The 15,481-nt window shown below is 35.3% G+C and overlaps 1 protein-coding gene across 6 annotated transcripts in view; it reads right to left on the bottom strand.

The window, feature by feature from the left end:
* Nucleotides 1–15,481, bottom strand: part of HEATR5A (HEAT repeat containing 5A) — a 120,036-nt gene that overhangs the window by 19,572 nt on the left and 84,983 nt on the right. For 5 of the 6 annotated variants that reach the window (XM_070427590.1, XM_070427617.1, XM_070427599.1 and 2 more), the window contains 7 exons: nt 15,254–15,280; nt 12,484–12,622; nt 9,835–10,014; nt 7,521–7,760; nt 5,035–5,216; nt 3,508–3,576; nt 1,201–1,380 (listed from right to left, as the gene is read on the bottom strand). In XM_070427590.1, the coding sequence (XP_070283691.1) occupies nt 1,201–1,380; nt 3,508–3,576; nt 5,035–5,216; nt 7,521–7,760; nt 9,835–10,014; nt 12,484–12,622; nt 15,254–15,280 (1,017 nt within the window). The remainder of the gene's footprint in view (nt 1–1,200; nt 1,381–3,507; nt 3,577–5,034; nt 5,217–7,520; nt 7,761–9,834; nt 10,015–12,483; nt 12,623–15,253; nt 15,281–15,481) is intronic. The other variant, XM_070427609.1, reaches the window with a different exon arrangement.

Raw genomic sequence — 15,481 nt, forward strand, 5'->3', positions numbered from 1 at the left:
GCCAAATCAGCTAAGGCCAGAACTACTTCTTAACCAAGATTTATCAATCCTAGTCCTGGACAGGCCGCTCAGTTGGTTAGAGCATCCTCGTGAAATGCCAAGGTTGCAGGTCTGATTCCTGGTCAGGGCATATACAAGAATTAACCAATGAATTAATAAATAAGTGGGACAACAAATCGATGTTTCTCTCTCTATCTAAAAAACTCTTGGTTTCATTAATTAAAAGAAGACTTGTCAAAACTAAATAATGAAAAAAAAAGAGATTCTATAATCTTCAGGTTTTAATTAGTTATATTAGCTATACTGGAGGAAACCCTTTCTTTCATATTGATTAATTCTTTCAGTTGTAATGTAAAACTATACACATTCATTAAAATGATATATGAACCCAGACTGGCCAAGTTTAGTAACTGCTAAAGCTGGATGATGGGTATAAGTGGGGTCCATTATACTATTATAACCACTTTCATATCCTCTTAAACATTTCCATAGTAAATTAAAAATAACAGAGCTTTCTCCCTGATTAGAAAAGTTAAGCATTGTTTGCATAAGATTTCTTAATCTTAGAAAAGGAAATTACTTATTATTTAATATTCAAAAGTCATCTATAAAACAGCATACAGCCCTAACCGGTTTGGCTCAGTGGATAGAGCATCAGCCTGCGGATTGAAGGGTCCCAGGTTCAGTTCCAGTCAAGGGCATGTACCTTGGTTGCGGGCACATCCCCAGTAGGAGGTGTGCAGGAGGCAGCTGATCGATGTTTCTCTCTCATCGATGTTTCTAACTCTCTATTCCCTCTCCATTCTTCTCTGTAAAAAATCAATAGAATATATTTAAAAAACAAAACAAAACAGCATACAAAAATTAAAGTATGTATTATAGAATTCAAAGAACATACAGGCAAACCCACATTTCTAGTAGTTCAGATTTCAATAAAAATTAATTTTCATTGGCTATCATAAAGTCTGTCTGGCTCAGGACTGACTGCCCCTGCTAACAGCAGCAGATAACAGACAATGAAGAACACTTTAGAATGCTTGGCCAAAATATCAATTAACATATAATAAATGATATGTTGAAAGCCTTTTGTTAAGTTTAAAAAAGGACTTATTTGTGTTTTAAAAAGTTAATTTCAATTTATGGCCTAAGCTGTTTATTAACAACTTCCAAAATTCCCATTACTAATTAAGAAGTACTAACCTCTGCCCAGGCTTTTAGCACAGCTAAGATCTCCATGGTAGAAGCACTTTCATTATATAAGGGACTTAGAGCTTCTTTTCCAGCCTGTATTTTTGTTAATGATGAAACAAGCAAATGATGAACTCTTCGGAGGTCATTAAGGTCACTTACAACTCCACTTGCTATCCAGGCACTGCAAACCTGGTTTTTGAGAAAATAAGAAGTTACAGTTAAAAATTATAAATATGTTCCTGTAAGTTCAATAGACCTCACCCAAATCTTAGGAATCTAGTCAATGAAATCACCTTGCTATCAAGAAACCCAATGAGAAGCTGCTTATGATACTCAAAAGCCAGCATTTCAAAAGGAAATGAAATTTAAGGTTGAAGCAAGGAAACCAGTACTAATCAGTACATGGAATCAAAGAGATTCTGAAGTTACCACTTTCATAAATGTTTGGATTAACATTTAAATTAAATCTTCAATCCTGATTATTTCATCTTACTACTTTAAAATTTGAGATTGTGCCTGGCGTGGCTCAGTGGTTGAGCATTGACCTATAAACCAGGAGGTCAGAGTTCGATTCCTGCTCAGGGCACTTGCCCAGATTGCAGACTCAGTCCCCCAGTGCGGGGTTGCAGGAGGCAGCCAGTCAACGATTATTCCTCATCATTGATGTTTCTATCTGTCTCTCCTTCTCTCTTCCTCTCTGAAATCAATAAAAATATATATTAAAAAAAACACACTGGCCAAAACCGGTTTGGCTCAGTGGATAGAGCGTCGGCCTGCAGACTGAAGGGTCCCAGGTTCGATTCCGGTCAAGGGCATGTACCTGGGTTGCGGGCACATCCCCAGTGGGAGGTGTGCAGGAGGCAGCTGATCGATGTTTCTCTCTCATCGATGTTTCTAACTCTCTATCTCTCTCCCTTCCTCTCTGTAAAAAATCAATAAAAATATATTTAAAAAAACAAAACCACACTGAATTGTGTGGTTACTTAATGTAACTTTCTTAAAAGATAAAGCATCTAACACTAAAACCCCAAAGAAGATTTTGATTCTTTGGGAAATAAGATATTAAAAATTTCTTAAAAAATTTAAAATATAAACGTAATTAATAATTTTCCAATGCAAAAAGTTTACTCAATTATCAGGAATGTTTATGGTTTTCCAATGTGTCATGGTATTTATCTTCTAGAGAAAATTTATTTTACCTTTTCCATCTATTTAATCACTTCCTGCCCCATTTCACAAAATTTCAAGTGACTTACAGCAGAAACACATATAATAAAATGATTGAAAAATAAAAACTCAGTACAGCCCTGACCTTACTTGGTAGAGTGTCATCTGTGCACCGAAAGGCTGCCAGTTCGATTCTGGTCAGGACACATGCCTGGGTTGTGGGCTCAATCCCCAGTAAGGGGTGTGCAGGAGGCAGCCAATCAAATATTTCTTTTTTTCATGGATGTTTCTCTCTCTCTTCCTCCCTCTCTCAAATCAATTAAAAAAAACCACACACACAAAACACCCTCTGGTTAGAAAAAAAAGAGGCTCAGTACAACATTGAAACAATTCTCTGAGTACCAAAGGCACTCAAATACTTCCTAAATACAACTGAATAAAATAAAGTTGAAAGAACTGACTAAAACCAATCTTTTATTATGTTTATAATTAACTCAATTCAAGCTAAGTTCTGCTTTTAATAATTTCAGGTCATGCAGGGCTGGATTTTGAGTTTTTGACAGCTACTCCAAGAAAAATACCTGTTTAGAATGGTATATTATATGGATTTTGATATGTAAAAAAGCATTCAGTCTCACTTGAAATACAAATCTAAACTATACTGATACACCCTTTTTACTCCATCACACACACAAAAATCTAAATGTTTGACAACTCACAAAATTGCTCAGACTATGGACAACAGGTGCTTGTATACATTACTGGTAGGAGATGAAATTGGTAAACCCCTATAATATCCTCTTTAACTCAGCAATTCAATTTTGGAGAGTTTATTTTACAGATAAGCTTGCATCCAGTCAAATGATCTATGTAGAAGGCTATTCACTCTAGCACTATTTGAAATAGCAAACCATTAAAAACCCTATTTATTTGTCACCCATAAATTATGACTTATCCATATACTGGATTACCATGCAGTTACACTAAAGGGAGAGGAAGTTCTCCAAATTTAAAAAATAAAGGAGAAGGAACAGCTGAGATTAAGTAACAGAAAACTATAATATAGAACCCCGGTATCAAATAATAACTGGAGAATTGCTTCTAAAGAGAGGGTTTTATTTGTTAAGCTTTGTCTTTTTAGGCATTTACCTGACATGCTTTGGCAGTGACATCAGGTGCTGTCTCTGAAGTGAAGGCTGGTCTAAGTGCTGCTCCTACCTGGCAAGAAATTTTATGACATATCAAGGTCAATAAGTAAGACAGCACAAGCTTCTTGTTTTTAATGTTATTAAAATTATTTGTTTATAGCAGGTATTATGAAGAACACTTGTTGTTTTTGTTTACCCAGTATATTGTCCTTTGCTTTTACCTAATAGCATCCCAATTTTCCTTTCCGGAACCTTCTCTCTCCCCAAATCTTAGCCCATGTTGTTGCTATGGAGCTGACAGCACTGCCTGGCTCCAGAGACCCATGCTGGGACAATGAAAGTTCCCCTTAAGACTTGCTGGGAGTACTGGGAAAGCACAATCTCTATAAGAATCTGGTTGCTTCTTAGAGAACCATCTTGATAGAACTTGGAGAGAGCAAATTTGAGAATAAAGCCAGTGTGGAACCAAGCAGAGCCAAATACGATTTCTGAAAACTATTTTCCTTTTCTGCTGAGTTGTATTTATTCTATCATTTGCAATTTTAAGAGGACTACAAATATAACAGAGCTGCCTTTAATTAAGTTGAATTATAATACTTTATACTAATACGATAGTTCTATGTACTGCCACTCCCTTCCTTTTGCTTTCTCCTCAAGCATACATTGGCATCACCAGCTGGGAAGACATGATGGGAGATTGCTAGCTAACTGGTAAACTGCTCTTGTCTTCCTAACTGCAAGCTGTCAGGAACTGTCTGTGGCCCTAGCTGGTGTGGCTCAGTTGGTTGAGTGTCCTCCTGTGCACCGAAGGGTCTTGGGTTCAATTCCCAGTCAGGGCATCTACCCTGGTTGTGGGCTTGATCTCTGGTTGGGGGTGCATGTTAGGGTATGTGTGGGAGGTAGCTGACCGATGATTCTCTCTCTCTTTCTCTAAAATCAATAAAAGTATATTAAAAAAAAGAAAAAGAAGCTGCCTCTGAATCATAATGAGAGGTACTCTGGGATGAATGGTGTAATGTAATATGATGATTCTGTTATCTTACTGGTTCTTCCAAATGGCTCAATGCATCAACCAGTTAAAAAGGTTACAGTACTAGAACCCTGAACTCTTTTCTAAGTCCAGAAAAACAATGAAGGTGGTTATATGTACTCTAGGAACAATGATATGCAAATAGAACATGCATGTAGCCTAAAGAAAATGTTTAGTAATGATTTAGTGTTATTTTAAGCTTATTCAGATATTTTGTAAAAAGTTTCATTACTAAAGTTCTTTATTTCCCCAAATTACCATGAAGATGTTAATTATTAAAATTAATCTTTAAAGTTATAAAAGAGCTTTTTATGTACTATTTTGCTTTTACATGAAGATTTCTTCTTCAAACATATGCATTTTCTAAATACTAATTATAATGGTGATATATAAGCAGAGATATACACTTATTTATGTATTAAAAGGTGACATGCCAATTAGTTTAATAGGCTTTTTATCTGGGTGTTTAATAATTCATCTCTTGCAGAAAGTGCTTACATTGGCTTGATACTGTTCCAGAATCACGTGTCCTGGAAACTCTGGTTCTGGGATAGTTGCAAATCGCCGAATAACAATTAACAACGTTTGAAGGCCAGAAAGACGGAGCTGGTCACTGTGATCCGTGGCAGCCATAAAAGCCATGCGAATTAAGTCGGCAAGATGCAGCACCAAAAAGTCACCTACAAGATTAAAAAAATCTTCTCAAGAAAAAGAGTATGCTGGAGCTAATATTTATGTTAAGTTTTTAATTTAATTTCATAATCTAGACCAGCCGTGGGCAAACTACGTCCCGCGGGCCGGATCCGGCCCGTTTGAAATGAATAAAACTAAAAAAAAAAAAAAAAAGACCGTACCCTTTTATGTAATGATGTTTACTTTGAATTTATATTAGTTCACACAAACACTCCATCCATGCTTTTGTTCCGGCCCTCAGGTCCAGTTTAAGAACCCATTGTGGCCCTTGAGTCAAAAAGTTTGCCCACCCCTGATCTAGATTTTCTTTTAAGTACCTCTGATTTGATTTACTGTTTTGTTTTATCATTTTTTAAATAAAACATTAAAGCTGGATATACTCCACCACTGTAAATACTCACACACAAGAACACTATTCCAAAGCAAGTAGTTTTACAGCTATTCAAAAACCAAAGGCAGAATTATCATCCTTTAAAAGAGTGCTATTGGTACCTTCAACATTAGAAGATACTTAGGAGACTGGGTTTTGATGAATTAGTCAGTAATATGTTCTTTTTATGTCAAGTTGAAGCTAAAACACAATGTTCCTTTAAAAAATAGTTTTATGGCCCTACCCAGTTTGGCTAGTGGATAGAATATTGGCCCACAGACTGAAGGGTCCCGGGTTCGATTCCAGTCAAGGGCACATACTTCGGTTGCAGGGTTAATCCCCAGCACAGGTTGGGGTATGTGCAAGGAGACAACCAATTGATGTGTCTCTCTTACATCAATGTTTTTCTCTCTGTCTCTCCCCCTCCCTGCTACTCTCTCTAAAAATCAATGGAAAAATATCTTTGGGTGAGGATTAATAAAAAATAAAGTTTTATGTAGTGTTTTATATGAACTAGATTATCTTGTTTCTGCATGTCTTGTCACATATACAGGTGATGGGAATATGAAAAAATTAGTCACTATAAAACCCTATATAATAAAAGCCTAATATGCAAATCGACCGAACGGCGGAATGACTGGCAGAACAACTGGTTGCTATTACATGCACTGACCATCAGGGGGCAGATGCTCAATGCAGGAGCTGCCCCCTGGTGGTCAGTGCGCTTCCATAGGGGGAGCGCCGCTCAGCCAGAAGCGAAGCTCACGGCTGATGAGTACAGTGGCAGCAGGAGCCTCTCCCACCTCCTCAGCAGCACAAAGGAGCAGCAACTTGAGCGGTAAAGAGCAGCGAGCAGGCAGGTGGTAAGGAGTGAAGGGGTCCCGGCCTGCGAGAGGGTGCAGGCTGGGCTGAGGAGAACCTCCCTCCCCCGCAGAGCTCGGATTTCGTGCACCAGGCCTCTAGTTATAAATAAAAATTCTTTTCATTCTTACGACACATTGTTTGGCATAATAATTCTACCAGGGAAAAACATAAGAAAATCATTTAACAATGTTCCAGCAGTAAAATGTTTAGGGTACAAGTAATCTTTACCTAAAATATATTTGAGACTAATTCAAAAAAAGAATAGCTATAGGCCACACTGAAAAAAACCAACTCATCTTGGTAAGTGCCAATTACAATTTTAATTGGGAGCACAGGAATCAGTAAGCATCTATGATATACTGATTTTATACTATAAGTATCTAGCACATGCTCACCACAAATAAGAGACGCAATAAATGCTACTTGAAAAAATCACTGAAACAGAGATACCTAATTCATATTCTCAGGCTGCTGACAGAAACATTTTGCTTTATAATTCTTTTGATTGGTAAAGAACATTTTCAAGGCATTCAGGCATGGGCATTGCTCCTTTGAACATGTACTGAAGTAAATTAAAAATTCAGACATCGAACCATAACACACATATTTAGGTAAAAATAATGAAACCGAATAAAAGGTCAAAATGGTCTTATAACTGTTTCCATTGAGATAGGCTCAAATGTTTTCTAAGTAATATCCATGGAAACAAAATAATCTACACGTAAAATTGTTTTAAGTTATAACTCAGAAAATAAATTTTGGGAAGTAGCTAACACACATACTACTTTCTAAGAACATGATTATTCTCTATAAACTTAACTCATTCCATAAATCCATTAATCAAGTTATAAATATCAATTTAAGAAGCTTAATAATTAAAAATGTATTTAGACATTAAAAATATATGCTTACTGTTTATGTAAAGGTATAGTCAGTTTCATAACTGATTTGGAAGAATAAAGACCACCTTTTAGTTCTATCTTTTAACTTAATATTAAACATATAGGCGGACAGAATCTCTACGTATATTTGTTTTTTGCATTATTACGCCACTTACTTCTTGAATCCCTTTTTTTCATTTCTTGTGCTAAAGCAATGTCAAAATGTGCGCAGTGTGCACTCTCACACTGGTTAATTATCCTGCAGACACATTCAGCAGCGAAGACTCTAGTGGCCCACCGGGGATTGGTAAAAGGATGGGATCTGTCATCACTTCTGGTGGTCAGAACTGAGGCATCATCCCCTTTATCACCTTCCTCTTCTTGCATTGTATCCACACAAGTTACAGCTGTAAAATCTTTTATCAAGGAAGAGTACATGTAATCACAATCAATTTGAATATATATTTATGAAGGAATACAAATGACTTCAAATTCAGACCAGAATTACTGTTCATCAATCATACATCTTTTAACAATGTAAAGTAATCATGCCTATTAAATAAATATAACAGTGGCATTTAAAGAAATGCTGTTAGAACCAATCTAGGTCAAAGCAAGAAAGTTGCCAAATTATATTCAAAATGAAAAACTGAACATGACACTAGATACTAGGATACTAATTCCTGTGCTAAGGAAGATCAAAATTCTCTAGTAGGGAGTGTAGTGGACTGTACTGGGTATGCTGTTTAACACTGTGGCCTTGAATGGATTTATGAAGGTTCCTGAATCCACTAACAATGTCTGAAAGCATTTGTTAGAATAGACCCATTGCTGTCATTGTAGTCTCACATTGCCCTGATAACCGGAGCCACTGACTGAGTAGTGAATTATTTCCTCTTTATACTGTTAGCTTACTAACTCTAGTTAAAATAAAACTAATGCTAAAAAACAAACCAACTTGGTTTTCTTAAGTTATCTTGTATGTCAACATTCTTTTTTGAGTGTGTTATGATAGATAATAAAGTATGGCAAAGTCCTGTTTTATGACTGAGAAATCAACAGAAACTGATGTTTTCCTAATAAGAAGGGACAGGGCTAAACTACAAGGTATAAAGAATAAATGGTAGCCCTCGCTGGTTTGGCTCAGTGTATAAGAGCATCGGCCTGAGGACTGAAGGGTCCTGGGTTTGATTCTGGTCAAGGGCACATGCCCGGGTTGCAGCCTTGGTCCCCAGTGGGGGGCATGCAGGAGGCAGCCGATCAATGATTCTCTCTCATCATTGATGTTTCTATCTCTCTCTTCCTCCCCTTTCCTCTCTGAAATCAATAAAAATATTTTTAAAAAAAGAATGGTAAAATAAAATTGAGCTAGTGAGCTCAGAGTATAAATGTATAATTTAAAAAAGTAGGTGAGATATCAGAAAAGTGCAATCAACCTGTTTGTCTATGCACATACATATTTTCTTTTAAAGGAAAGAAGTCCTTGTAAGTTCTTAAGTAGTAGATAGAAGAGAGCATTAAAGGAAATGTGGAAAATAATGATTGAAAGAGCAGGTCTTAATCACTGGAAGAGAAGAGGATCATTAAGAATCGAGGTAGACAGTGAAGAATGTAAAAATAAATAAAAATCCCAGGACTTCATGGTATCTTTCTCCCTTTCACATAATTGTAGAGATCAGAGCTACATTAAATTATAAGATTTGAGTAACTAAGTTGAGAGTTACTGAAATATAGTAAGAAGTTGGGTTTTAAAATACTGCAAGCTAAGGTTTGAATCCATCTCTGTGTGTCTCTGGGCAATTACTTAACCTTTCCAAGACTTGATTTCTCTGTGTAAAATGGAATAATATTGCCTATGCATAGGATGATTAAATGGTTAAATCAGATAAAATATGCACAATACCTAGAACAGAATTGGTTTCTATCTTTCTCTAATTTTTTTTTAAAATATGTTTTTATTGATTTTAGAGAGAGGATTTCTTACTCAAAGGATATAAAAATTTAAAGATTCTAATACACTTTCTCACAATTATCTTATACTAGCAAAGACACTGGAAAATAACACTAATTTCAAACACTATTTGAAACTAACATTATTAAGAATGGAGAAACTGGCTTGCTCAAATTGTCATAACCGTTGATGAATTTTCTATTATGCTGACTTGAGGCAATCGCTCAAATATTTATTGCATGTATGAAAACAAATGATGGGACTATTATAGGTTAGTTCATCATTTTTATAGCATAAATAAGGACTCTACGTTTCAGTTTGTTTCACACAGGAAAGTCATATAAGACAACAACAACAAAAAAGCAGGCTTATTACGTGTTAGACTTAAACACTAGCACTAGACTCTTCATATGAAGAAAGCCACAAACATTATAATCTAATTATTCAGACAAGATTGATAAATCATCACTGGCAAACAACTCTATATAACATTTTTACTTTCAATTTTATTATTTCAATTGGTAGTCGCTAGTACTTACCTGCTGATGCAGCAAGTACATCTTTACAAAGCTTTAACCAAAAGGAAAGTTTGTCCACTGCCATAGATGTGAGCATATGATTTAAAGTCTCTTTGATATCATGGCACAATCTCTGATCTGTCTCTTTGTCTAGTAAGGCCAGTAATGCCCCTTCAAGGCCCACTTCTCTGATGTTAGCATCTGACAAGAAGAAAATCGATGATCTAAGTAATACAGAAAACAAAACTACCATATGAGAAGCACACACATTCAGTAGTTATTAAAATATTACGTCCTAGTATATTTTAAAGAACTAGTCCAAATACTGTGCCTTAACCTACTGAGGTCTATTTTAATTCAGTTAGTTTGGTGTTATTCACGGTACTGATAAGTTATTTTTTTGTGCAATGTTACTGAAAGACAAGTCTTTATTGAGAGTTATTAATATGTTTTCCTTAAATTAGATAAACATTTAACCCAATTAACATTCAAAACTTCATTAAGCTTTCCTTATTCTGGTAAGGAAAAGGTTTTAATTTATTAACATTAGAGTAAAACTCAGACAGAAAATACCTACTGTATAAAGAACAGTGTGTAATTACTGCAACTAAGCCATTGAGGAACTAAAGAACACTACTAAATTAATATAAATTACTATACAATATTCTCAGTAATAAAGCACCTCAAGGAGAACTATAAGCCTTAATCTAGCATCTATTTCCTATAATTCTGGAAATGCTAAAAGAACACATTTTCTCTTAAAGATTTAACTCACCTAGCATTTATGAAAGCATTTATTTTCTAAAGTTTTTTCCACTATTAGACTATTTTAAAAGAGGAATGATTTTTTAAAGTTCAGAAGGAAGTGGTAGGAATGTTTCCAATTAGGGGTCTAAAGAGACAGAATAACCAATGCAATGTGTGAGTCATGACTGAATCCTAAATTTGGGTGGGGTTGATGGGTGTAGGAATGAGTCATAAAAGACTTTTTTTTTTAATAACTGGGGAAATTTGTGTCAGAAGTATATATTCTATGATGTTACTAAAATCACTGTTCATTTTATTAGGTGTGGAAATGATGTGTGGTCATATAAGAGAATGTCCTTCTTGGAAAATGTAAACTGAGGCCTTTTACATAGGGGTGCTTGATTTAGGGGTGCAAACTGTCATGATGTTTGCAACCTGCTTTGAGATGGTTTGGCAAAAGGTTTATATATCTGTATGTATGGAAAGAGAGAAAAAGATATGAGTGTCATAAAGTTACTAATAAGGCGAATCTATGTGTTCAATGTACATTTCTTTAAACATTTCCAATGAGTTTGAAAACTTAAAAAATTTAAAAAAGGAATTAGATATGAATTCTTTACTATAATTTTACTTGCATAGCCAATTCAATCTATAATAATAAAAGGGTAATATGCTAATTAGACCAGACGTCTTCTGGATGTCCTTCCTGATGAAGCTGGGGCTGGAGGGAAGCCAGCCCAGGTCCCAGGTGCCTGTGGGCGGCCGGAGGAGGGAAGCCCGGCTTCCGGGTGCCGGTGCTGGCAGCCGGGGGAAGGAAGGCCTACTCTTTTGTGCATTGGGCCTCTAGTAATTCTAGGAACACGTACCAGCATATGGACACAATCAAAGCCTAAAGCAACAGATGTAGATAATTTCAATGGTGAATATAAACCAAAGGTCACTTGGGGAGAATATCTCACATAGTTATGAGATTAACATATTTTTGATTAAGGTTAAGTAATTACAGAACAGTTTTCAAATGAGTTGTGCAACCTGTCTGATGACTACTAGCATACTAGTTCAGCAATGTTGATTAACTCAAGCCAGAGCAAAAGTTTAAATAATAAAACTGTTATTTAAAAAGCACAGCATTAGAGTAAAACACATTACAGATTTGAGAACTTTAGATATTGGAAAGCTTTGTTAGGTCTGAAACCTAAACCTAAAAGTGTGACAGCACTTTGGAAACTACACACACACACACACACACACACACACACACACACACACACGTATGATATCATTACTATATTTGTAGGATGTTTGAATTTATATGTGTGTTTGGGTTACTTAATTTTAAAATACAAGGATATACACTTAAAATAAATCTTACTGGCTAAGAAATCCTTTAATTCATTTCTCAAATATAGAAGAGGCCTAAAAATCCTTTCATTTGAAGCAGATTTATCTATGGTGAATTTTATTAAATGAGATTTTTGGGGAAGAAAGGCACATATAATAAATTACTTAAGGGCTAAATCCAATTTCAATGGACTTCTGTGAAAAAACTTGCTCTAAACCCAATGGCTCTCAAACTTCAGTATACATTAACACAGGGATTATAAAAACACCAAAAACAGATTGCTGGGCCTATTCCCAGATTTTTGCTTTAGCAGATATGGGATGGGACCAATAGTCTGCATTTCTGACAAGTTCCCAGGTGAAGTGGAAGTTGCTGGTTTGGGGGCCTAAGTATGAGAACAACTGTTCTAAATCAGTAACATCTGGTTGGAATGATAATCTTGTGAGCAATTGTCTCTTGTAGTAGGTTTAAGACATTATATATTCACTTTCAAATTTTGTTTTAAAAACTCATGTTTACACATAAGATTTAAGATTAAAACAATCATTTGAGCTGGAGATAATGATGATAAAAAGAATTACCTGGAGTCAACTCTTCTCTGCTATCCTTAGCAAGTGTAACAGCATGTTCTGAAACTTCAGCTGCCTCTCTCTGCACAAGCTGACGTAAACAAGCCAGTACTGCTCTTCTCAGTAACAAATAGGGACTGCAAAGATTCACCTGGAAAATACCATTTGGGAACTGAAAGAGCTGAAATTCTTGCTAGCACTCAGTAAGTCTAATAGATATTCACTGGACCCCTCCTCATTCTGTCCAGCCCATCATTGGGCTGGATGCAACTTCTTAATGAAATACACAGACATTCAAATATTCTAGTGTATTTTGTCTCCTTTTCCCCCAATTGACCCCTCCCCGGCCACTCCCACCTCCCAGGACAAGCCCCCACCACCCCAGTGTCCGTGTCCATTGGTTATGCTAATATGCATGCATACAAGTCCTTTGGTTGATCTCTTACCCCCCTCTAGTATGTATTTTTTATTATATAACTTATAAATAACTTAAGGAGTAATACATGTACTCGATTATGCAATATTCATAAACAAATCCAAGCAGAAGCCTCTTGACAATGTTAGAAGACGTAACATTTATATTAGCAAAAATAGTTTTGAGATAAAAAATATAATTGAGAAATAAATTACTGGCAGTTTATACATTTGTGCTCATGCAACTATAATTTTTTATTATTCTCTAAGTAAAATTTACACAAATCTATATAAGCCATATAGTATACTGGTTAAAATGGAGACTCTGGAGTCAAACTGTCTCAGTTTGAATCCTAGGTCCACCTCTTACTAGCTGTGTGACCTTGGGCAAGTTATTTAACCTCTCTGTTCCTTAATTTCCTCATTTGTAAAATGGAGATAACACTATCCCCATCTCACAAGGATGTTGTGAAGTTAACACAAAGAAACATGCAAAAGTGCTTAGCACAAGACCTGGCAAATAGTAAATACTCAATAAATATTAGTTATTATTATTATTTTAATGTTTTTATTGATTTTAGAAAGAGAGGAGGGGTGAGGGAGAGATAGAAGCATCCATGAGAAACATTAACATGGATTGGCTGCCTCCTGCACGCCCCCTGCTGGGGATCGAGCCAGCAAACTAGGCATGTGCCCAGACTGGGAATTGAACCAGCAACCTCCTGGTGGTACAGGGGATGATGCTCAACCACTGAGCACCACCGGCCAGGTGAAGGTTAGTTATTATTAATGCAAGTCTCTATCAATAGTATTTTATTCAGGGTAAGTGAATGCATTTTCAAATAAAGGCAGAAAGAGTTTTACTCAGAAAACATATTCACCAAAATGCTCTCTAGAGATAAATATAATGGATAGCAAAACGTACATATATGTATATCTACTTGTATATGGATCTACATATATGTACATAGGTATGTATATATCTTAAAGATATAGAATATTTCTGCTCAGAATGACAGACCCAATACATATTCATTTTACTTAGAAGTGTTTAAACAATGCTAATCTCAATAGGTTGTGTAAACGATATGGTAAATTATATGACTGGTGATGCCTTAAATGAGAAAGTAAAAAAAAAAAAAAAAATCAAAGGTTTCTGGATACAAATTCTTACTCAGTGATTTCATAAGTAGAATAAAGTGTTGATTTTTTGAAATTTATTGTTTTAAATATGACAGTAAAGACCAGTTTGGTATGGTTTAAGACAATGAATACATGTGTCTTATAATAGTAACTTTCCAAGTAAAATTTGAGAAATAATGGCATAATTCTTATAGTGATCTTTAGATCTGGTGTGTATGGGAAAAAAGGCCTGAAGTAGGTAAGTTTACTGAAAATGGCAGAGTAATTCTGAGTAAAAGAGTAGGTGTTGGAAGCTGGCTTTTTGATATATAAGAAGAAACATGCAAAGAAAGCTAAATCCTAATTTTATCAGAAGACAAAAGACCGAAAAAGTTTGTAAATATATCATCAGGGAAACGTATGGACAGGAACTGCTTTATAAATATATTCTATTATATCCTCAAGCCATATATGAACTCAAAAGTGGAAAGAGAGGAATGTTATTCACAAAATCCAAGGTAATGTCATTCCAGTCATGTTTAAGAACTCTGTTGTTAAAAACTAGTACAAAGAATAACAGAGAAGTTAAAATGTAAAAACATTAAGTTTGTTCATGCCCCAAATTATGGCTATATTTAATAACAATGACAGAAAAGCACTCTATAAGACAATTTTAAAGAAATGTTAATGAAGCTACTAGTTATTTTAATTGGAGTTTTACAAGCATGTAATACAAGGCAGATGCAGCATTATTCAGGCTGGTCAAATAATTTTTTAGAAAAAGCATGCTTAAAAGGACTCTTTATTTGTTTGGTAGAAAAAAAAGATTGAAGGCTGCCACACAAAGCAAAATGGGATGCTTAGTATCTCCATGTCATTCTCCAGCATTTATAATGGGAAGAGTAATAGAGTGAGTTAAGGCAAACAGACCAAACAGGCAAAAGACAGAAATTAAATCAAACTGTAATTACAATTCTTTTCTGAAATGAATACATAAAATCAAAATGATGCAAAATTAAGTGCAAGGAATGAATATACCAGCTGGAGAAGGTTAGGGAGGAATTTTTTACACTGGTATTAAATAAACATCATGTAACATGCTACACATACTGGATTTTGCATTAATGGTTAGCTTAAACAGAGATGCAGAGGAAAACAAAAACATAAACATCTACAACCAAAAAAATGACAAAGAAACAGCACTGCAAACCTCAAAAAAGTTAGGAATCGAGGGTCAGGGACCTACCAACACAGAATTATCCAACAAGATCTCCTGCACAAAAACAAATGACATACCAGTCAAAGACAAAACCAAAAGATAAATGCTAGGATGACTCTGACAACAGTCAGCTAAGAATTAAAATACATATGTTGACAGAGCTCTATCATTAAAACTGGTTTAGCTTCAGCTTTAAAAATATGCCATAAATACTTCATTTTCCCACTTAAAACATGAATTGAGCTAAGATCTTAA

This window comes from Myotis yumanensis, unplaced genomic scaffold, assembly GCF_028538775.1.
Source record: "Myotis yumanensis isolate MYYU_CA2020_CCGP unplaced genomic scaffold, mMyoYum1.0.hap1 SCAF_1, whole genome shotgun sequence".
Classification (NCBI taxonomy): Eukaryota; Metazoa; Chordata; class Mammalia; order Chiroptera; family Vespertilionidae; genus Myotis; species Myotis yumanensis.